The sequence below is a fragment of the Triturus cristatus genome, chromosome 5_1 (genome assembly GCF_964204655.1).
Source record: "Triturus cristatus chromosome 5_1, aTriCri1.1, whole genome shotgun sequence".
Taxonomy (NCBI): domain Eukaryota; kingdom Metazoa; phylum Chordata; class Amphibia; order Caudata; family Salamandridae; genus Triturus; species Triturus cristatus.
Window position 1 is genome coordinate 938,442,461 of NC_140587.1, and position 25,201 is coordinate 938,467,661.

General features: G+C 45.4%; 1 protein-coding gene across 1 annotated transcript; it reads right to left on the bottom strand.

Moving 5' to 3' along the window:
* Positions 1–11,549: 11,549 nt before the first annotated feature.
* Positions 11,550–19,164, bottom strand: LOC146832699 (geminin-like). Its single transcript, XM_085605991.1, has 7 exons — positions 19,034–19,164; positions 16,787–16,845; positions 15,763–15,864; positions 15,351–15,486; positions 15,030–15,112; positions 12,384–12,494; positions 11,550–12,161 (listed from the first exon to the last, which is right to left on the bottom strand). Exons 2-7 carry the CDS (start codon positions 16,835–16,837, stop codon positions 12,003–12,005), a joined length of 642 nt encoding a protein of 213 aa, XP_085462117.1. The 5' UTR covers positions 16,838–16,845; positions 19,034–19,164; the 3' UTR covers positions 11,550–12,002.
* Between the last annotated feature and the right edge of the window lie 6,037 nt (positions 19,165–25,201).

The following is a 25,201-nucleotide window of genomic DNA, read 5'->3' on the forward strand; positions in this document are numbered from 1 at the left end:
ACGAAGGCGTCGCTGCAGGGGCCTGTGTTGCACCTCATGGTCATTTTATTTTTGGTTTTGGAGGGGGGAGGGAGACAGAGGGGGGGGGGGGGAGGGAGACAGAGAGGGGGGGGGAGGGAGACAGAGAGGGGGGAGGGAGACAGAGAGGGGGGGAGGGAGACAGAGAGGGGGGGGAGGGAGACAGAGAGGGGGGGGGGGAGACAGAGAGGGGGGGAGGGAGACAGAGGGGGGGGGAGGGAGACAGAGAGGGGGGGAGGGAGACAGAGAGGGGGGGGAAGGGAGACAGAGAGGGGGAGACCGGGCGACAGAGAGAGGGAGGGAGACAGAGAGAGGGAGGGAGAAAGGGCGACGGAGGGAGACAGAGGGAGGAGGGAGACAGATGTATGCCCGGTCCGGTGGCTCAGTGGACGAAGGCGTCGCTGCAGGGGCCTGTGTTGCACCTCATGGTCATTTTATTTTTGGTTTTGGAGGGGGGAGGGAGACAGAGAGAGGGGGGGGGGAGGGAGATAGAGGGGGGGGGGGGGAGGGAGATAGAGGGGGGGGGGGGAGGGAGATAGAGGGGGGGGGGAGGGAGACAGAGAGGGGGGGGGGAGGGAGACAGAGAGGGGGAGACCGGGCGACAGAGAGGGAGGAAGACAGAGAGGGAGGGAGAAAGGGCGACGGAGGGAGACAGAGGGAGGAGGGAGACAGATGTATGCCGGGTCCGGTGGCTCAGTGGACGAAGGCGTCGCTGCAGGGGCCTGTGTTGCACCTCATGGTCAGTTTTTTTTTTGGTTGCTTTAGCCCTGCCCCCTCCCCCAATGACCCCACCCCCATGGTGCAGCCCTCTGCCACAAACCACACTGTAAATTTGGCCCCCGAAAGAAAGTTTGTGAATACCCATGGGCTAGACCCTTCCGGTTGTGGGGATATATAGGACTTTTATGTTAACCAGGTACCCAAAGCCAATTACTCAACTGTGTCTTGCAATGGGTTTTCATTGTGTACCGGGTATATAGCAATTCATTTGGTAAAATATAGAGTGAAAAATAGGTATCAAGGACACCTATGTATTTCCGAAACTGGAACAAAATAGAGTTTAGAAGCAGTAGTTGTTTACACATCTGCGAAATTGTGGGTACCAGCATGTGAATTATAGGACATTTCTCAAAGTGACTTCTTTTTACACATGGTCCTACATTTGGATGGCAGAAATCCATAGAAAGTCGATAGGTAATAATTGCCCTGCAAGTCTGTGTTTACCTAAGGCGCCCTATAAAAATGGTACCTCACTTGTGTGGGTAAGCCTAGTGCCTGCGACAGGAAACGGGCCAAAATGCAACATGGACACACCACATTTTACAGTGAAAACTGACCCTTTTTTGCAAAGTGTCTAGCTGAGGATTTTAAACCCAAGCTCTGCCAGGACCTAGGGAAACCTAGCAAACATATTTTTGAAAACTAGTCAACCAGGGGGATCCAGGGTGGGGTGACTTGTGTGGCTCTCACCAGGTTCTCGCTAACACCAAACTTAGTAATAAAAAAAAAAAATCATTCCTCACATTTCTATGATGAAAAGTTCTGGAATCAGCAGATCCACAAAATTCCACCCACCCCACATTTCCCAAAGTTTCCAGATAAAAATGGTACCTCACTTGTGTGGTTAGCCCTAATGCCCGTGACAAGAAACAGCCCACAAAGCAACGTGGATACATCACATTTTTACAGTGAAAACAGACCTTTTGGGGGGCAAATTGTCTGGCTGTGGATTTTGAACTGTAGCTTAGCCGGCACCTAAGAAAATCTAGCTAACCTACACATTTTGTAAAACTAGACACCCTGGGAAATCCAGGATGGGGTGACTTGTGTGGCTCTTACCAGGTACTATTAGCCAGAATCTCTTGCAAACCTCAAACTTAAAAACAAAAAACATTTCTCACATTTCTGTGATGAATCCACAAACTTCCACTCACCCCGCATTCTCCAAAGTCTACCGATAAAAATGGTGCCTCCTCTGGGAGTCCAGGAAGGTGTGGCTTGCGTTGATCTCCCAACATTCTCCTGCCAAGAATCCGCTGCAAGCCTCAAATTTTGCTTAAGTCAAATTTCCCTCTAATATCTGTGTGGGAAAGTTGTGGGATCATTGCACGGCACAAATTTACTTCCACTTGGTGTTCCCCTCCGCCTCCCAATAAAAATTATACCTTACTTGTGTGGATGGGCCAATTGCCTATGACATGAAAGGCTAAAAACATGTAGAGTTTGAGGGGGCCCATAGCGGGTCCACACAGGCAGTAAGTTTATACGTTTTTAGACTAACACTACTGTGGGCACCTACACAAGTGAGGTATCATTTTTCTCGGGAGACCAAGGGGAATGTTGGGTAGTAGGACATTTGTGCCCGCACGGTGATCCTACAACTGACCAACACAGAAATGTGAGGCCGCCAGCCAAGTGGCAACCACACACGCCGCCATAAATATGCTATCAATGCACAGTCAGCAAAGCAAGATCCACAAACACCGCCAGCTAAGCGCAACCCACGCACTGGAGTGGGGTGCTAGTAAAAAAAAAGCACTGCTCCCACTGGTTACTGGGGCCAGATATTGCAGCACCGTGCCCACTACAGTGTCCAGCCCTGCAACCAAGCACACCGCCAGCCAAGCACAAATCCACGTACACCAAGCACAAATCCACGTACACCAAGCGCCACTCCACACACACCACCAGGCAAGTGCCAATCTACACACATCAAGCAAGAGTCCACCACAAGTGCAGGTCCACACACCACCAGCAAAATGCCAGCCAGAGGTCAGTTACACCCAGACTGTACACATACATACTTCCCCTGGTTTCTAGTGGTTTTCTGCCCCCACCTGCGTGCGGATGAGAATGAAAATCACTGAAAGCCAAAATATATGCCCCAAAAGTGACCCTTACCTATGGGGCTCCTGGCATGCCCATAAACATCCCTGGTGCCTAGTGGGATGTACCCCATGGGCGTGGGGGGGGCAGATAAGTGACTTTTGCCCAATCTGCCTTCCTAGGGGGTGGAAAGCCTTTTTAGCCCCAAGGGGGGGGGGGGGGCAGGAAGACTGATTTCCCCCCCAAATTTTAGGGGGAGCAAACACCCTTGCTCAAGGGGCCACTTCCCCCTCCCTGGAGTCCAGTGGAAGGATGCCTGCTTGCCGATCACCCTCCTGGGGCAATCCAAGCAGGGATCCACTAGGGATGGGTACCATTAAAAAGGGTATATTCTCTCCTTTCCAATGATCTCTCCTCTTTCTACGTGCTCAGGGTGGGGGCACAGCTAAACAGCCTCGAGAGCTGGGGAAGCTCTTGCCCCAGCTGTTGGGGGAAAGGGAATCCCTCTGGTGCCCACAATAGAGGAATTGCCTGCGTCATGCAAATGGACATGCAGGAGCCACCTGACATCAGCAATTATGCGGATGGCTCCCACACGTCCACAACATATGTGAGGGTTATAAAAGTACAGTGTAAATACAAAGGTAAGATTGGTGTTGTAATGATTGTCGCTTAAGCAGCCCAGACTTCTGCCAACAGCATTCTGCATGGTTCTAATAATTAGACTAAATAAGTTTTTAAACATAAATTAATCCCGGCACTCTAAAGTCATCTGATGTTCTTAATGGTTATTAGCCAAAAGAAGAGTAGAACACAATTGCAATAATGAGAAACTGGCTACGGAACATATTAGGTCCTCACGAAATTATATATCAGAAAGTAATTTAATACACAGTTTTTACAGAAATAAAATACACATTCAAAGGCAATTCTGAATCTTGATACAGATGGATGACAGCCGACACGTGTTTCGTCACGTATAGTGACTTCCTCAGGGCTGTGGAAAAAATGTCAAGATCTTAGTTTATGCCAGACACCATCAGTGTCTCGAAATTTACAATTAAGTGATGCAGTTCAAGCTATTAGTTTTTATTCCATTAAGAAAAAGATCTACAAGATATAGAAATGTACAAGATATAAAGAATGGGAGAAAAGAAAGAGAAGAGGAGAGAGTCGGTATTTGAGAAGTGCTAATTATAGGGATGGAAAAAGGAGTGAAATCACCAGTGATGTAGTAAAACTGAACGATAGGATTGTCCCCAACACCACGTACCAGTGTGAAGGAAGTGAAATATTAGTTCACAAGCCGAAATATGAGAACTGACCTATATAGAAAATATCTGTGGATGCCTTTTAGGTCAAGTATGAATTGAACTTCAGTTGGTGTTTCGTGTTGAATGCTGAAAAATTTCGGACGCGAATTCTTACGTACAGTATAATTCTGTTGAAAGTATGTAAAGAAGAGCGGAGGTTTAGAAAATAGACAAAAATAGCAGTACATTAATAATTATACTTAAGGGCGAAGTACAAGTTGTACAATTTAAAAAAAGGGAGTGTATATACCCATGGATTTTAGAACCTGTTGAGGTTCGAAGAAACAGGTTATTGTCACAAAAACGTCTTCTGATAAATGTGTAGTTGTCTATAAGAGGTAACGGTTCTTCCCCAGTAATTTCTACTGATAGACAACAAACAAAAAAAGGAAACGTAGTGTTAATTCAATTTTATCGAAAAAGGTTATATTAAACTATGATAATTAACGGTTTGTAAGAGTCTGAAGTATCATACCTATTACTATAGAGAAAATAGACTACCAGTTGAAAAATTTTTTTTTTTTTTATTTTATTTTTTTTTTATTCCTCAAACTTCTGATTCAAGTAACATCAGACGGAAGTAGTTCAAGTCAATGGAAATTATTGATGGGTTACAGCTTGTACGGAAGGGAGCGAGTCTCCACCAAGGTTGACATCAATAACGCAATTTGAGGTGCTAATCAGAGCAGTATGTTACACGAAGTGCTGACTTAATATAGTTGGTTTTTACAATAAAAAAGACAAAGAGAGGATAACAGAGGATAACAGACACAGTTTACAGGTTAGTAATACTTTTAGCAGCATTCTATGATATTCAGTAAGTGGAAATTGTCATGATGAATGATGCCCCTCTAGATTGATGTTTAAGCCAGGAAATAATATGAACTTACATACTTAGCTCACTCAAGGGGTGGGATACCTCTTAATAACAGAATTTCATAATTGATTGTCAGCAGTAGAAACATTTCTTTTAACTAATATTACGTGGGGCTTATAGTGTTGTTTTTTACCGATCTATTATCTAATTTTAAACAATATATTTTTGTTTTGCGCTGTTATTTTGCAGGGCTTACCAGGGCCTACCCTGCACTTCACTAAATATGTTGAAGCCAACAAACTACTTAGCAAGTAAGGAAGGCCTCTTATTTTAGGTCCTTTTAACAATTATTATACATCCTTGGATAAACTGATGTTGTTTTTTATTATTTTCTTCATTTAGAAACTACCATATAGACGAGTACACCAAGACCGTCCCACTAATTTTGTCTCACAAATCTATTTTATATCACGGTGCAACAACTCTCACTATTGGGTATTGTATATAAGATTTTTAACTTCTTAGAGGAAAATGTGTTTATTTCTCATATACATACTTATTGTTGTCTTATACCTTCTTCAGAAACCTTGGTGGAGACTCGCTCCCTTCCGTACAAGCTGTAACCCATCAATAATTTCCATTGACTTGAACTACTTCCGTCTGATGTTACTTGAATCAGAAGTTTGAGGAATAAAAAAAAAATTTTTCAACTGGTAGTCTATTTTCTCTATAGTAATAGGTATGATACTTCAGACTCTTACAAACCGTTAATTATCATAGTTTAATATAACCTTTTTCGATAAAATTGAATTAACACTACGTTTCCTTTTTTTGTTTGTTGTCTATCAGTAGAAATTACTGGGGAAGAACCGTTACCTCTTATAGACAACTACACATTTATCAGAAGACGTTTTTGTGACAATAACCTGTTTCTTCGAACCTCAACAGGTTCTAAAATCCATGGGTATATACACTCCCTTTTTTTAAATTGTACAACTTGTACTTCGCCCTTAAGTATAATTATTAATGTACTGCTATTTTTGTCTATTTTCTAAACCTCCGCTCTTCTTTACATACTTTCAACAGAATTATACTGTACGTAAGAATTCGCGTCCGAAATTTTTCAGCATTCAACACGAAACACCAACTGAAGTTCAATTCATACTTGACCTAAAAGGCATCCACAGATATTTTCTATATAGGTCAGTTCTCATATTTCGGCTTGTGAACTAATATTTCACTTCCTTCACACTGGTACGTGGTGTTGGGGACAATCCTATCGTTCAGTTTTACTACATCACTGGTGATTTCACTCCTTTTTCCATCCCTATAATTAGCACTTCTCAAATACCGACTCTCTCCTCTTCTCTTTCTTTTCTCCCATTCTTTATATCTTGTACATTTCTATATCTTGTAGATCTTTTTCTTAATGGAATAAAAACTAATAGCTTGAACTGCATCACTTAATTGTAAATTTCGAGACACTGATGGTGTCTGGCATAAACTAAGATCTTGACATTTTTTCCACAGCCCTGAGGAAGTCACTATACGTGACGAAACACGTGTCGGCTGTCATCCATCTGTATCAAGATTCAGAATTGCCTTTGAATGTGTATTTTATTTCTGTAAAAACTGTGTATTAAATTACTTTCTGATATATAATTTCGTGAGGACCTAATATGTTCCGTAGCCAGTTTCTCATTATTGCAATTGTGTTCTACTCTTCTTTTGGCTAATAACCATTAAGAACATCAGATGACTTTAGAGTGCCGGGATTAATTTATGTTTAAAATCTGTTAACCACGTGGATTGCATGATACGTACAATTCAGCACTTAGGTAGTAGGGTGCTTTCTAATCCCGAGCGGCACCATTTACCTAATTTGTCACCGATTTTACTGTTTCCCCGGCAAGTATTACTACACACCCAATTTGATGTTGATAATTGCTAAGATGTGCATCCTCTGATACATTACTACCCCATTTCTTTGTTGTTAGACTAAATAAGCACTGCAAGGCAGATAGGTCTCACCTATACAAACTATTGCCTTGGTCAATGTTTTTAGTCCAGTTGTACAGCAGAGCATTTTTTTTATTTTAAATTAAAGTACCATGATCAGGCAACTACTGAGCAGGTTAAATATCACCTGTTATTTAAAATAATGGAGGGGGCCCAATGAAAGACCGGCTAGAGCTTGCAGCCCGGCTCAGCTCAAGGTCCTGTTGAAACACACATGGAAAGAGGAAGGAAAATAACTCTTGATTGTCTGTGAAAGAAGGTGCCCCTTCCTGCATAAAAGCAACCCTGCCTACATAGGTGCCAAGCAGCAATGTGTGCACCAACGGAAGGGAACAGGACAAGAATGCAGCATATGTCATAAAGTGCATTCTTGACCTTTCATGTTGGCATAGATCAGCACAGCAAGACGACTTGGGGTGCTGCACTATAGCAATCTCAAATGAGGCCCTTTGTTTTTAGTTACACCTATGACCATGCCCCCCACATTCACCTTTGGTTTACTAAACACTGCTTAATATTACCCTAAGGAAAAATGTGCTGTGAGAATTGGGGGGCATTTATGGTTGCCAATGAGGAATACCAGGTTCTAGAAATGGTCAGAATGGGGACCTTACACCCGAAAATTTGACAAGGGGTCTTGACATTAAAAAGTTAGACTCCTGGTCTAAAACCACCAGCCAGCGAATCCACAAGCAGGCAGAGGCACACAGGACGGTTAAACAATTGATGGACAGAATGCAGAACAAGGTCATACATTCACCCCAGTAGAGATCTGGGCCTAAATCTTTTGCTCGCCATTCCAGTTTGAACCAAGCCATATGCAAATCAGTCTTGACCCTGTGCCTCGGGGGACCAGTCCAGCACAAACTGCCAGGCCCTCCCTGGACTGGAAACAGGGAACGTAGAACTGGTTTCACCCATCAGCCAGGATTGCTTGACTCCAGTGGCATGGAGCACAGGACACACATCTGGGTATACCCGTCCCACTCTGGGTGACAAACACAAAACAATTGGACAGAATGCAGGACAATGGCATGGTGAACAAAAAAAAAACACAATTAATTTAGGCCAGGATCTCTGTACTGGGGTGAATGTAGGACATCGTTCTGCAGTCTGTCCATCAATTGTTCTTTTTGCACTTTCTAAAAGTGGCATTTCCTAAAACAATTTAAAACCCACATCTACTAAAAGATGTTATTAAATTTGGAGTAGCAAGCCTAAACACCAAACCTCCAGCTGTTCCCAACTGAAAGTTACTTTGTTACAGGGCATCTGCAATGATAGCCCTCAGTCTAGCCATTGTGAAAAACGAAATTAGCAGTATTTCACTATTAGGACATGCAAAACACCAGTACATGTGCTACCTTTCAAATACACTGCACCGTGTCCATGGGGTGGGTGCCTTACATGTAGGAATTTAGTGTCTGGCAAGTAATCACTTTCCAGGGCGACATGGCAGTTTAAAAACACTGCAGTGGCAGGTCTGAGACACTTGAAAAGCCGCTTGTGTGGTGCCACTATCGGAGCAGCAGGCCTATTAATAGCATTTGATTTACAAGGCAGAGGCACACCACTTGACTAGGGACTTGCTGACACGTGTGATTCAGTTCTCTCCTAGCCATAGCCAAGAATTGTCTGGGGTGGACCTCTGCAGCCCACCCCACAGTAAGCCTTTGTGCACTCATCCCATGGTATTTGTTGGACAGATATGTAATACACTGAAGGAGAACAGCATGCGTTCACTAGACCACTGCCATTGTGTTCAGCCTCTTGAATATCCTTACCATCCGTCAGTTGGAAAACCTAGTGCCGAAGGGAACCAGATCCCTCGTTTACTCTTTACATTTGTCAATATACCACAGTCCACTTTAAATTTCACATACATCCCCTTTTAGATGGATTGTCTCCTTGTTGCTGCCTGATCTCCAGACTCTTCCCAAGTTCTCACTACAAATGCTGACTAAAAGGACATACCAAAATGTTACTTTTGTATCAAGACCTTCTTAAAAAAGCATTCTTGGGAGGAAGTTTGTGAGGACATGAACATAGGGTAAAAATGAGATTAAAGGTGCAAATGAGCAAAGGCTTCAAACTATTGCACCTAAAAATACCAACAGATGAGTTATGCAATATTTTGAGGAAGCCAAAACTGAAATGGTTTGTTCCTCGTTATAAAGAAACCACAGACTTGCAGATGGAAACGAGTCCCTGCACAGACAAGTGGTACTCTTGCCACAAACCAACCTAGTCTTGTGGAGCACTGCTCCTTTGCAGAGGGATAGAGTTCCAGCACAGATGCAGCATAGTCCCTGCATACATAGTGCTAAACCACAGTATAGGTACTGCAGAGGCTGTGCACACAAGTAATTTTTCAAAGAGCTCCTACATACAAGGCACTGGTTACAGAGCTGAGCTCCATTGAACAGCTGAGCCCATTAACAGGTCCATGTGAGCAAATACCTATGGCAGAGTTCAGCTCAGTCAGCATTTTCTATAAAAGCAGAAGTTCACCCAACTTAGTCACAATGCCAGTTTTTTTAATGGGGGCTGGGAGAACAGCGAGATGGGATTTAGAGAGAAACATTGAGAAGCGAGATGAGAAAGTAAGGCGTGTTATTGACAGGTGTGAAAGATAGCCATGAGGTGTGAAGCAGCATACCAGTTATACTGATGCTCTTTACAGCACACTTAAACAATATTTTAATCCCTTCCTCACCGCAAGTCTGGCAGTCACCTTGCCAGTGGGTTGTTTGTCCTGCCAGTGGATATTGCAGGTACTATTCTACAAAGAAATATTTTGTCACCAGCACACATTTAACAAATTGAACACTGTTCAGATGAAGCAAGGCAAGTTCTGCACCGACCACGGGTTTCATTTGCAAAAACAGTTGGACAGAATGCAGAACAGTGTCCTACATTCACCCCAGTACAGAGATCTAGGCCTAAACCTAGTTGTTGCTCACCATGCCATTCCAGTTTGAACCCAGCCATATGCAAATCAGTCTGGACTCTGTGCCTCATGGGAACAGTCCAGCCCAAACTGCCAAGCCAGGTCCTCCCTGGACTGGAAACAAGCATCCTAAGACCGGTTTCAGGGTTTTACCCCTCTTCAGCCATGATAGCTTGATTAGTGGCATGGGACCCACGTCTGGGCATACCCACCCCACTCAGGTCGACAAATGCAACACAATTGGACAGAATGTCATACATTCACCCCAGTACAAGATCATGTATATGGCTGGGTCTAAACTGGCATGGCATAGGGGGCAAATAAACAAGGATTTAACCCATATCTTTTGACTGGGGAGAAGGTTTGCATTGTCATCATTCTGTCCATCACTTGTTTGCTGTAACACTTTGCCCTAAGTGGGATGGGTATGCCTTGCTCGCTGTGCCACTGGATTGAAGCTAGCCTGGCTGAAGGTCCACATACCCTGAAACTGGTCTCAGGATGCTTGCTTCTGGTGCAGGGAGGACCTGGCCCTTCGGCTTGGATTGTTCCCATGGGGCACAGGGTCAAGATTGATTTGCACATGGCTGGGTCCAAACAGGGGTGGGAGAAAGAATGGCTTTAACCCAGATCTTTTGACTGGGGAGAAGGTTCGCTTTGTCAGCATTCCGTCCCATTTGTTTGCTGCAATTTAAATCGTTGTCTGGCTGATTCTCTGGATACCCATCCTTTCGAGCTCCTCATGCGAGGGTCTGATGAAAACCTCTCCAGATCCTTATCCCCAGTTCTTTTCACACCATAGTTCAATTAAGTGGTTATCAGGAATACTTTGATAGATTTGCACAGACCTCATGTAGCATGTTCATTACGCAGCTTGTGCTACTTTCAGCAAGACCACCACATTGCCAGTAACCTTTGTTTCTTGTCAGGCATGCATAGGACTACCTTGGTACCAACCATCTTGCAGCCATCCGATGCTTGCAGGTTTGGTGGACACTGGCCTCCAGCTGTGCTCAGCCTAACAGGAGAAGGCTCGGTAAAGCCAATAACTCTTGATTTGTTCCAACGCAATTACAGGCATGCATATATGCAGTTTACATATTATAGCGATGCCCATTACCTTTACAAATTTGTATGCTACTGGCTTAAAGGCCGTGGCCTTCACAGCGAAATATGAGCCCCCCCAGTAGTGGAAGAACACCCCCTAGGTTCCGGTCTAACTGGCCCCTGTTCAAATTAGACAGCATAGTAGTCAATGAAGTAATTCATTACTGCACGCTTGAACAGATGTTAGAAATACGACGACCAAAGTAGAACTGCAGCTTAACATTTAGCTGAACAGTGGCTAGTGATTGAGCATTCCACTGTACCATATGCACGAGTATAGCAAACTAACCCAGCAGTATATTAACAGTAGAAACAAATTATGCTCCAACCAGGTACATGGACAACACCGTCATCTACTTTTGGGCTAAAGTGGATTGGTAAGCGGAGCAAGGAAATACAATGCCAAAAGCACATAGGCAGGAGAGCTAGTGTAGCTAGTTAGCTTCATCCACCAATGAAAGGTGAAAAACTAAGCCAGATTTGAAGTAATGCTACCCGCTCAGTTTTAACAGCACGTTTATTCAAAGTATGTACAAGTACCTCAAAAGGCCAGAAAAACTATTTACATAACTTGTAAATACACAGTATTTGCACTTAAAACAAGTAACCAAATGCAAGAGGAAATTAATCAGGACCCAACCCACCCTCCCAACAGCTTCAGTCAAGTATGTGACCCTCACAGAGGCACTTATTACATAATATTCTGTAGATGAGGACGCAAGGCATGACATGAGTCAGGCAACAGCGTGGATTTCAAATTGTCCCATGGCAGTAGTTTAGCATAAATAATGATCAATGGTCAACTGTATGGCAAAATCTATACCAACAGTCCAAGGCAGTTTGCCCTCCAACCAGTCCAGCATTGCTTGTCAGATGCAACGGCAGTGGCACAGCAATAAATAATGCACGTGGATTGCAACCTGGTCACTTTTAAAGTCTTAAAATTAGTCCTTCAGTGCGACTCGTTTGAACGCACTTCTGTGTCTACTACACTAGTATCTTGTGGAGTTTCTTCCGAATCACTCGACTCGTCAGCTTCTTCCTGATCTGCATCCTCAAATTCAAGATTCTTCAGTGCTTCGATACTGTCAGGTGCTTGGCCAGTCAATCTCTGAAAGAAGAAGTGCACAGGGTTCAAGAGGAAGGCTGCAGCACGTCACTCTAGGCTGCGACATGTCAAACTATAGGCTAAGAGTTAATTATCTGACCTAAATTGTTAGAAGGCAATAACGTTCACCGGGAGAAAAGTTGTTGGGCGTTGTAATACAGACTCAAGCGAGTCACTGACCACAAGATGGGTATACAAATAGCATATACAGTGTAGCAAACCTACCTGAATCATGTTTGCCATGAACTGCACATGCTCTGCTAGTTCTGCCAGCTCATCATTCTCTTCCTTGAGACGAGTTATTTCACCGTCTTTCAGTTCAATTTCTTTATGCAGCTGCAAGAAGATGGCACAAAAGCGTCAAGGTACCGTTTGATACTAATGCAAGCGAACAAAACTACATGGACGACCCTCCTCCTAAGGCATGTCTAAGCTAGTTTTTATTGTGACACCAACAAAGATAGTATGCTGTGCAGGAGCTTTTATAGAAGGCTGAATAAAGCTAGACTGGTACTGTGGAAAGTAGCTTAAGTTCACCATGTATGGATTACCATTCATCAGTGGTGATGTAGCGAAAAATAAAGCTTAGCAGGCAGAAGCAATCGCAACATAAGCCTCAAGAACACAACCTTCATGTCCCTCTTGCTTTTCTCCTGCGCCTTGTAAACACACCCACCACCAATAAAAAGGTGCCACCCCCTCCACACCTGTTCTTTGTGTCTGTAGATATGGTAGGGTGAGGTGGATGCAGTGGGCTTGTTTCAGCATAGGTTTGTTTTTGGTTATAGATGCCACATTGTTGCGATGCGGCATGTTACTTCTTGCTGCAGTGTTCTGGGTCAGGGAATGGGCTTTATGCTTGCTTCAGCAAGTCTGGTTGCTTGGTGCAAGCAGATGGATGCTTGGCTGTGTCATGACTGCCCGTCTGTTCCCAGCATCCATGGGGCTGTGGCAGCAAGTGCACCCGTGGTGCCTGTGGGCTGTTGCAAGTACCTCGGGGGCTTCTGTGGTCAGGTTCTCTTTTTGGTATGGGGTGGTCTGCCTTTGGCTTCCCTGCGAGCTGGTTATTGGGGTGCAGTTGCTTCCTGCCCAGTTCCATCATGGTGTTGGCTGCTTGTACTGGAGCTCTTTGCCTTCTGTAATTGTCAGCAAGTGGTGGTCTGCCAGTCCTTTGCCTGGCCTCTGGTTTTGTGCCTGGTCTACCTTATTATGCCAGTGGGGCATGTGCCACTTTACCATATGTCTCATGTGGTCTTCCTGGGTGTTGAATCTGCAGTTGGGACAGGGGGGCTAACTGGGTCACCACTGCTGGCCTGTTGCTTGGTCTTTCTGGGGGCCTCCATTGCTCCTGGTTGGTTGTGTTCTGTGATCTCCGGTTCCTCGGTAGTTAGGGTGGTGCTGTGGCCAGGTTCCTCCTGCTTGGGAGCTTCTTGGACTCTTGTTGCTGCAGCTTCTTAGTCCTTGGAGGTGGTGTCTGTGGCAGTATACTCTTCGGCAGTTGTGGCTGTACCATGTTCCTTTCCAACTTAATTAGGGTGCCTTCCATCTGGCTGACTTCCCAGTTATCCAGCTTGGTCCTCTATGCTTGCACAGGTTATTCTTGTGTAGAGTTCCCCTTCCATCTGTGGGGCAGTTTCTGTATGGATTGGGTGGATGGCTGCTTTCCCACAGGCAGTGGGTCCCAGAGTTCAATCCTGGCATGTCCAGTGAGCACCTTCCCTGTGGCTGGTTCATCCTGCTGGGGCTTGCCTTTCCTTGTAGTGGGTGTGATGCTTTGTTTGGAGCTCCTGGCTCTTCTCCCTCCTGTTTCTGGGTGCCTCCCTGCTCCTGTAACTCAGCAGAGTCTGCCCTGGTTCCACCAGGTTAGGGAGGGGTGTTTGCAGTATGTTCTGGGAAAGTTGTGCCTGCAGGTTGCGTTCCTGCGCATCCCCATTGTCTATGTAGTCTGCAGTTTGTGTTTTGATGTACTGTCCAAGCCTTACCAGTTCATCATTTGGGCAGCAGGCTGCTTACTGTGCTAGCCTGGTACAGGTTGCCCTGGTGGCTGTTTGGGCACCTCCTTTCTGCTGTTCTGAATGTGGAAGTTAGGGGCGGTTGCCCTGTGGCTTCCTTGGCCAGTCCTTAGTGGCTTCCCTATGTTGGCTGTGTTCCAGGGTTATGGTTCAGCATGCTGGTAGTTCTGCCGCCTGACGTGTTCCTTGGGTTCCTATTTTTTTTGTAATGGGAGATGGGTCTGGATTCGCAGGTTGTTAGTCGCTGGCCCTGTGGTTTAGTTCTTGTGATACCCTCTTGGGCGTTACCAAAGTTGGAGTCATGATGGGGCATGGCGGCTGCCACCAGTGCCTGTCTTAGCTTTGGTTGCCTCTTCTGTGAGAGTGCCCTTTAGGGTCTGCCCGGCCTTGCGCTCTGCATTTGCCGTTGATAGGGGCGTGCTTTGTTACTTTGCCTCTAGTGCTTCAGGGTGGCACTTATGGTCCCCTTGCTGGGATCTATTGACCAGTCTCATCTCCTGGTTATTTGTGGGGCCTGGCCTGTCTCTAGTTTTATTGCCCTTCATTTGTGCATCTGGTCAGGATGTTCTGGACTGATACGTGGACAGGTAGCCTGGTTTCTTTGGCTTGGTATGCCTCATTGCATAATGGAGATAAGCAAGGGGCACGGAGGTTATATCTTTATGGCTTATCTTCCCACTCACTTCCATTATGGCCTGGCCAACAGACTACATTGGCTTGTGATGTACAGGAGGGAGGGGGTGCCCTTTTAGTTATGGAGTGTTTACAAGGCACATGGACCTCATTGCCTAATGGAGTTGAGTAGTAGGACTAACGTAATCAATAGAATCATTCATTAAGCAGGAACAGTTTTACATACCGTTTCGTTCTCTTGAAGAACTTCATATAGAGCTTTTCTCCTTTCCTCCGCTAGTTCTTTCCAATATTGGGCTGGTGGGGTTTCTGCAAAAAGTTTAGAACCTTGTGTTAATGTGCTGTTCAATGGCATGACTGCATTGATAAGGTGAGACACAGGAAATAAGTTGTAGAAATGTCCACCCAAATCGGGACATTACTGCGCCCAAGAATCACAAGCAACCCATTTGATTTCAAAAATTAGGTCTGCTGGGCAATGAGGGCCTTAAAGGGTATACACTACATGAAAGTGCACCCCTAAAACACCAAAACACAGTAAACGTACCTTTCACCATGAGATTGTATGCTTCGGATACACCATCTACGTTCTCGTTGTGTTCTTGGTCGACGGCTATTTCAACTTTAGCTTTCTTCGAAGACAGCTGGTCATTCCAAATTTTCCTCTTCGTGGAGTTCTTAGTCTAAGATGTAGAGGGATGAAGTGTTAATTCACATTGCTAAAAACATTCGCAGTGTGCATGTAGGTTCTGTTTACATGGCGCTAGTGTGGACCAAAGGTATTGGAACACTTTACAGGAGCCCCCATTACATTATAAAAGACCATTCATTGTTTTAGCATGGTACATTACGCTGCGCGCCTAGATTCACAGTATGTTGGTGACCCGTGACCAGACTAGGACTTAAGGCCACAATTTATCCTAATCTTAGAACTGTACTTCAGTGCTTCAAGGACATACCTCATTTGGTCTACCAACAAGACATCCAGAAGCAGAAGGCTGTATCATCTGAAGGGTTCGTCTAGGTGCAGCACCGACGTTACCATTTGCTGTGAAAAAGTTCTGCAAAAGGAAAAAAAGACTTTAATGAGCTACATTCGGAGTGCTTTTAAAACCTTCAATTAGAAAGGGCTGTTAGATAACCAAGTTTGTGATGAATTTAAGGCCACTACTAATCTGACACAGCAAGAAAATTGTTGGTGCAATTTGTTCCACGGCTATAAACGTTATCAAATTTCCTCTAGCGTGAGGGAATGGAAAGAGGTAGGCACGTACAAAAAAGTTCATATAATCTGTCGTTGCATGCACATTAGTGTAACAAAGATTCATTCTTCGCCAAGGAATAGGTAAACAAAGGCAGAGCAGTGATAGTTAGCATTGTTCTTTCAATACTACCGTGAGAAAGTTACTGATTCACACTAGTTCACATGACTAGAGCTCACCTTTCCCACGGTAATGTTTCACTACCTATTATCTTGCAGTTACGCCAAAGGACAAATGTCAAACACTGTGGGAACCAGTGTTACAACACTGCAGGCAATTTTAGATTGTGGATTTTAGACTGACAAGCTACGTCACCCGAATATTGCCCATCCCAAATTTCCCCGCCCCTCCTACGGTGAGGAATAGTGCCTTTAACAGTTTAAGCACATTTTGGCAACGCTCTCAGAGACAGGCAGGCCTATGGTAGTCTCTAGCCTTCTAGTGCTCACAATTTGAGTTAGACAATTGGTAAAGCAGCAGGTTACTAGAGGAACGCAACAAGATTCCCCTGCGAGTAATCGGGGAACGGCATTACATCGCTTGCTCAGATGAAAAACCGATGCATATGGTCAAAGGGCTATTCAGAGTAGCAAACATACACGCACCCCAGTGGGTAGTCTAAAGTCTTAAATACGATTAAACACTACTTCATAACAAGTGCTGGACCTGAACAGTCAAGCAGCTGAAGGGTTAGTTTGCCTACTACAAACTTAATACGTACCTTTATATCAGTCTTTGCAGGCTTCATTGTTGTAGGCAACTTGGTGTTCATCGTATTACCTGGAAGGCAAAAAATGAATTAAATGGCAGACCTGCAACAAGTAGCGTACAACAAAATATTTCCTATTGCCACGCTAGAGAACGCATAGTGTTTGTGCTCAAGTCCAAAGAGGTTCAAAAGGCTAACCAGAAGCTAGCACCTAGTTGTCCAGCCAGCAGATGTTTCCAGTTCAGACCAACTTAGAGCTGTTGCATGCAAGATCATTGATTCAGTGGTGTATTTTGTTATGCAAGCGATGCTGAAGTTAATCAATACCTAAAATCCCCCAACATGAGGAACCAATCCATTCACACAAAAACGCCCTCATGAAGACTGACCTAGATCCAAAAATGTATGCTTCGCCAAAAAACAAACACTTGCAGAAATGAAATGGGCCCGACTGAGACTTCCACAAGCCGGTTAACACTAAAGTAATACACCCGCAGCGTTTACCAACATGACAAGCCTGGTAACGTGCCTCTCAACATACCAAATTTACGTAAAAGTAGGGTGGCTGGTAAGAGACTAAAATCAATTAGGGCTTGTCTGGGACCATTGGGCAACACTGTTCTACAGCAACCACCTACCCAAACAAGTGCTACAACAGTAAATGCCTATCAAACCCCGATAGAATTATATATTGCTTACCACATGCCATTCTAACGTAACTCACCTTTCATAAGCCCTTTCCAAAATAAGCAATTGTTTCATATCTACACAGATTACGGCCCAAGTCTAGAAAATACCTACGTGCTTCTGAAGCCACCCAACGGATCATAATGATCCCAATCTACATATATTCAAAATCCAGGCTCTAGATGTGAAAAGTGGTACCAACGGCCTACTGCCGGTTTAAGAGAATCACGACCCCCCCCCCCCCCCCAGCGTTACATGCCACCGCAACTTTGATACCGCTATCAAAGCATTATCTTCCATAGCTCACCCTACACTAGAGTTTAACTACTAAATACCGTAGGACAATTGTTTTTGGCAGGTGGAGCCCAACCGCATCACTATTAAAAGACTCCCCTAGCATAACAAGCTGCGGTGCACAGACCGCCAAATAAAAGCAACTGCCAACCAAGGACAACAAGCACAAGCGGCATGAACATAGCAATTAGACATGAAATTTGAGCAGAGGAACCCGGTACATCGGTGAGATGCCATTAAGGTTGGTACATAGACCCCAGTTTATCTGGAATGCCCAGTGCCTCCACGATCAAAGCAAAAACATTAGGATCTTTCTAGTATGCCACCTAAAGGAAGGCAAATGGACTGCAAACACATGGAGAAAAGAAAGGGGGCAGACAAGCATTTCACTCTTAAATACAGTGGCCAAGAACACCACAGAACATTAACGTAAACTTACAAAACGGACTGATTAGCAAATCTAAAAACACGCCTTGTGCCAAACACAGAAAGAAGCCATTGAAGGGACCAAGCTTCAGGAACGGATGTACATAGACGAGGATTGCTGAAAAGTCTCCTTACGCCGTTCAGAAAGAAAGGGTATCAAACAAAGCTAGGTAAAAATGCCAAATGGCTGCTGGGTGGCAAAGACTCGTAACTTTCTTTCGCCAGCGGGAATCGGTAGATTAACATGTGCCGACATCTAGAAATACGTAAAAGATAGTTGGTAGTAACAAAACAAAAAAAAAAAAAAAACACCTTCCGTTCAGGGTCAATGGGGTGTTTATATGTACACACAGCCATCACTTAAAGATCTTTAAGAATCGTTTGTTTCCCGCCTAAATTAGCAACGACTGCACGCATGTGCAGATTACACGCATCAGATTACACCATATTCTAGCACACACGGTAAAGAGCAGTATCTCAGAGCGATTTACCTTTCGTATTTTCACCATTGTTTAAAAGTTTTACCATAACCGCTTTAAAAAACAGAAAGCGGCAATGGGCCAATACTTAAAAAAAAAAAAAGTGTTCAGCAGTTTGATGCAAACAGCGTAACGCGACGCGGTACACAAACCGGGTCCTGAAGCCTTACAATTCTGCTGTTAACTTTCGAAACTGGCGCCAGATAAAGACGTCTGAATGCCATAAACACCAACAGCATACAGTAACCGGAAAATATGCCACAAACTGCAATAGCAGCGATTTAAAATTAACAATACAACGAAAGATCAACAGATGATACAATTAAGGAAGTTTAACGGCAAAGCAGCGAACGAAACCGCACTCATGACTCACCTGAGCGTCTCGCGCAATTGTTGTTCCGGAGCTCAACTCAGCTCTTCCTCAAATCACACTCTTCTAACACAAGATTCGCGCGCGAGGCCCTTATATAGGAAGCCTGGCGCTTGCAGGTCTCCCGCCTTCCCCGCCCATAATCACATGACTCGTTTCCCACACTACACGACTCACCAGGGAAAACGCGGGCCGCGTAGCTCAAGGCCGCCCGTTTGCGACATCTGCCTTTCACCCTGACGTTTTACGGCAAACAAATGCGCGCGCTTTGAGGCAGGCTTATTTGTTCTGTTTTTATTTAGTATTGTACCCTTGACTTTTTGCTGGTTGGGTCACACTCTCACCACTATAACCACTCGAGTAGCAGAAGACTGCAATCCGGCATCATAAACGAGCTTCGTCCGTACGTGCGAGAATGCGCGGTTATATCGCTCTTTCATACATGCCAACATTTCAGCAGAGCAAAGTGGGAGATTTTTTAGAAAAAATGGGGAGAATGGGGCCTTGAATCGGGTCACTGTAATGTATGGGCTTTGGAAGTTTGCTGCTGCAGGGTCGGACATTTGAAACGCAAATGCACGTTTTTTTCTTACCTTTCAGAAGCATGGAGCGCAATGGCAGGCAGAGAGAGCGTGATGCAAGTGTTTGTTGAGACACGGAGGCCAATAAGTTGAAGATAATAATTATTTATTATGTATGAAATCAATTAGGCCCACACGCAGGTGGAAAGCAGATAAGTAACCGATAGCGTATCTCAGTCAAGACAACACCAACATTCCATTACGTCATATATATAGCAGTCAGAAGGTGAAAGTACGTCATAGGGAGGAAGGATATAGTGATAGGTTAAAGGATAGTAAGATAAGAATTCAAAATTTGCGAACATACGTGACAAGAATTTTCAATTCTATTAAGGACAAGGAGGCGAGGATTATGGTTACTCATTTCTTTACTAGAAATGCTCAGCAGCCAATAAAAACACAGTACATGCAAAGAAAAAACTACAATACCCATAAACACCAGGGTATGACTTGAATAACCATAGAGACCATAGTATAAAAGGTCATATAGCAAGTACAACATCCTCTTTCTTTGGTGAGGAAAGCAGTTCAAATAAAAGGAAAAAGTTCAAGAATCACGATGACCAGCAGGAAGAACAACCATCAGCAAAGGCAGAAGTCCATATGGAAGAACGCAGCACTGGAAGGCCACAGGACCATGGGAACAGAAGGACATCGGATGCAGAAGAAAAACCAGACGAAGCAGTAACATCGTCACTTCGGGTCAGAACCTGAAAAGAGAGAGACTGCCGTGAAAAACATCCAATATATAGTAAAATACAAAAAGGGGGGATATCAGAGAACAATGAATTATCAGAAATATAATGCATATGCAAAAACATCAGTATAAATGCAAAATATATACATCAGAAAACAATGGGTGGGATAATCCTCGCCTCCTTGTCCTTAATAGAATTGAAAATTCTTGTCACGTATGTTCGCAAATTTTGAATTCTATGTCAGGACAGGAGGCTCCGATTGTAATGTAAATGTAAATTGATACTTGTATAGCGCACTACTCACCCGCAAGGGTCTCAAGGCACTTGTCCGAATACCGCTGTGGAACCCATCCTGGCTTCCCCTGTGAGGTGTCCACTCCTGGGCACCCCCAAGGTGGAGGCCAGGCATCCTTAGCGTTGTGGAGATTAAGCAAGCTATTGCCCAGAGTTGCAGAGTGGGACTCTATGATTGGAATAGGCACCGAGGCGAGAATTGTCAGGTCCGTGGAATTTTGAGCCCAAGACCCGCTGAGGTGGGGAATTGAACCCTGGTCCCAGGCCAGACTTCTGCATCAGGGTCTGCCGCTCCAACCATTGAGCCACACTTCTCAATGGTTCTTCAAAGCTTATCCACCACTACTGAAGCCACATGATCAATAGGTTTGTAATAGAAAGATTTAAACATGTAATCAGAAGACCAATCTGCGGCCTTCATAATGTCCGACAAATTAACACCCATCGAGAATGCTTTAGAAGCCATAGCTCCCCGTGCCGAATGAGCACCAAAAATGGACACATCAATGCTGGCCTCAGACATAAGCCAGCGAACCCAATGAGCTAAAGTAGCTGGGGTAACAGGGCGAAAGGGCTTCTGCAAAGCAATCAATAGTTGACCCTGCATATCTGAACGTAAAGGAGCAGTACATACCACATAATCCTTGACGCATTGGACCACACAAAGGTTGGGATGGTGAGGAAAAGAAGGATAGGTAATCAAAGAAGTATTTATTTTGGTACGTCGAGAAAGACGAAAAGTGACACCCTCAGGGGTAAAACTGCGACCTGCCAAGTCCAATGCACGAACATCAGACACCCGTCTGCAAGAAACTAGGCATAACAACATGGTCAGTTTGGCTGACAATTGTTTTCAGGAAAGCAAAGAGTTGGAAGGCCAGGCGTCCAAAAACTTCAAGACAATGGATACATCCCATAACGACGTGTATTTAGGACAAGGGGGAGTCGCCAGACTTATACCCTTGAGCAATTTAGTAATCAAAGGGTGTTCACCCACGGGTTTACCATCAAGAGGACTATGGCCTGCCGAAATGGCAGAATGGAAATTGTTAACCGTCCGATAAGCTAAACCTGAAGAAGCAAGAGACGCAAAAAAGTTAATAATTAGAGAGACATCCGCTGTAGCGGGATCAGCTTCCTGTTCAACACACCAATCACACCATCGTCTCCAAGAACCTGAGTAGCGTTTGTGAGTGTTGGGTGCCCAAGATCCACTGATAAATTTGCAAGTGTAGGAAGGTGGATATCTGACTATGGTTACCCCAAAATTTTTGCCTAGTGTCTAGCTGGTTTTTCGACTTAGTTGGCCTGAGATCCTGCTATTCAGGATCTCAGCCTGGCTGTTCTCTCTTTAAAATGGACTCCATGTACCCTAGGTACATACCCAATTGGTTGGATCACCCTGTCAGCCCCTGTACCAGTGTACACTAGGTACCCAGGGCATTGGTGTACCCAAGGCCTGCCAGGGGCTGAAGCATGTATTATGCCACCCCAGGCTTGGCCTAACAATTTGACACAACTGGCTGATCACTCAGCTGGGGTAAGTTGGTGTAATCACCTCTTACTTAGGTGTAGTATACCTATACCTAACCTTAAATGGGACACCTGGTAACCTATAAGTCACTCCTATGGCAGGCCTTAACAATCCTGAAGGCAGAGTGCTTGGTTCCATGTGAGATGGTGCTCTGGCATGAGCTGAGCCTGTCTGCAGTGGTCGGAACAACTTCCTTCTACTGTTTCCAGATATCGTCATACCATATACTCTTAAGTGCATTATGAACCTCGCGGTTAAATGCTATCTTTGGTTTGGCTTTATCAAAACATGTCGAGTAAGGTGTCATACGAATTGGAATACTAACCCCTCGCCAATTCTGGCGACGGGGTTAGCATTCCACCCTTCTAGAGGGACACGACATGTACAGTACCTGAAACCCGGGTAAAATCAGACATAGCCTCAGCTCCACAAAATGGATGCTGCCACCACAGACACAAGTCTGCCCTCCTGCTGCTGGGAGTCCTTCCAGCTTGGGAGGTGTGGACAAAGGGTTTCCTGCCAGGGGAGGTGCGTGCACCACCCCAGACAGGATTTTGTGTATTGGTCAGGTAGGGCTTGAAAGAAACCAGACATGCCTGTGGCTCACAAGGAGCCTCGGTGCATATGCCAGTTCAAACCGGTCCTGGGGCACACCAGTCCCGGGCCTGGGGCGAGCTGGACAAAGGATTGGGGGTGTAACCACCCCCTTCCTGGTCCCACCCATAGGGAGGGACCTAGCAGGTAGTCCGGCCCCTAGAATCCGCTTAAAGGTAGGAGCTGTGTCCTAAGACTTCAGACATCCTGGAATCAACTTAACACTAAGAAGAAGACGGGAACTTCGACGCTCTGCTGCACAGAGGACTGAAGCCAATCTCCCCTGTGGTCAGGGAGTGACCACCTTGCTAACGCAAGCACCATCCAGCGAATCAACGTCTGCTTTGCCGCCGCCTCCCGCCGGAGCCCGAGCCCAGAGACTGACAAGACCTGGACCTCCAGACCTCTCACCGCCCGATCCACAGTCCCTGAAAAGAGGAGACCCGTGGAGGCACCGAGACACGTGGAGCCAGCCATCTTGGATCGACTACGACAAGCTGACAAGTGCAACAACCGAGGCTCCCTCCAAGTTGTGCTTTGGGATCTGAGAAGCCCAACTCTCGAGCAGCATTTGCACCAAAGGTGAGCCCTCCAGCATCTCCACGATCTGTGTGGGGCCCTTCTGCATTTTGCCACTCGACGCGCCTAACCGGTTGCTGGCCCGCTGGCTAGTGGCCATCTTGGCGACGAACTCTACGAAAAACACCGCTGGTCTGGTTGCTCCAGACTGGCCCTTGCTCCTCTCCAAAGGAGCAATCCCTCTGACCTTGCTGGTCAGAACCAACAGCTGATTTCCGAAGCCTCCTACAATTGCTTTTGCCAAGGCTTGTTTGCTTCGACCAAGTCGCCGACACCGCCGACAGCGAGAGCCTGCGTGGGACAGCTCGTGAGCCGACTCCTGGACGTCGTCGACCTTCAGGGACCACGTGGCTGCGGAGACAAGCTACCCCTCATCACCTGTTTGCACCCGACATCGCCTGGTACCTACCTGGTGCCACGCCGGTCACTGGCTAGTGACTGTGAACACTGTCCCCTCTGCTTTCAGGTCTTCTGCAACTCCGATCCACCCTTGGATCCACCGCATCTCTCCTGGACCGACCGCCTGCAGCATCTTTGTCCCAGGCTCAACGGAACAGATAGAAGAAACCCAACGCACTTTGAGGCCTATGCACCCGCTTCCTGTGGGTGAGGTAAAGCTGGTACTCCGGTGCCCAAGTGTAGTAATACATCTCTAGTGCCTGTGTTCCAAATCTTAAGTTCCTAGTTAACCCGGAAGATCTCCTTTGCAGTAACTTTGTACTTTTTACGCACCCATTGAAACCTATGGGAGCACGCGTGTGACTATTTGCTCTGCACACGCCACCCGTGGACCTCCTGGTCACTAACTGACGTTAGCTCCTTGTAGGCCCAGCGATTCTAGAGGCCTTAGGCCTTTTCCCTTTTCTGTTCGTGGTACTTATACCACTATTTTAGTATATGGTTCGAGTGGCCACCAGGGCCTATCCATATAAAGTGCAACTTCTGTGTATTCTGTGATAATCTTGTTTGACGATTTGTGCTCCTGTGCTCATAAAGAGACTAGGGGTTACTTTGAGAAATAAATACATATATATTTTGAATATATATCTGTGTGGTGTCCTTTCATTGGTATAAAAGGGGGTTGCATTTGGTAAAACAGCTGGCTTAACACGCTTCACGAGTTTAGCCGCAAAGACTGCTTAGCCTACGCTACCACTAGGGCAGCTAGTCCGAAAAGGTTGACTTACAACCACACCATAAGGGTTGCTTGGCATGGTACAAGGTGATCACTTTAACTAGTGAGCATCATATACCAGGCCAACTTCTCACATTGGTGAGCAGCGGTTGGATTTGAGCTTGCTGTGTTTTACCATTGTAATCTCTTGGTTACCAATTGAAAGATCACATAGGTACCTGTAGGTACATATAAAACAAGATTAGATATACTTAAGTTCTACTGAACTTAGTTGTTGTAGAGCAAAGGGAGTAGCACACCCTGACTACAACTACTAGATAGGTTTAGTAGGTAAACCCAAGTGTAGGTAGACTGCAACACATCCACCCACACTTAAGAGCAATGGCCGGGGCAGAGGGGTCCACTGTACCCATCTCTGTTGAGAGTGACCCCCAGAGGGCACCATCCAGCTTTGCTACCCTTAATCAGAATGAGCTCAGGCATTTGGCAACTCTTAGGGGCCTTAAACAGCCCAAGAACCCTAACTCTGCTGAGCTCAGAGAACTCTTACAAAATGATGAGAATCAGAGAGAACTCAAGAAAGCTTCCCAGTTAGCCCCCTTAGGGTCAGGAACAGGAGGCCCCCCTTCTGAAGATACTACAGAGGTACCCAGTTCCAATAGCCATCCCTTAGATGAGAATCATACTACAGGGGAGGAAAGTGGTGAGGATACAGAAAGTAGTGATGATGAAGGGAGAACTAGCCCAGTGCCAAGT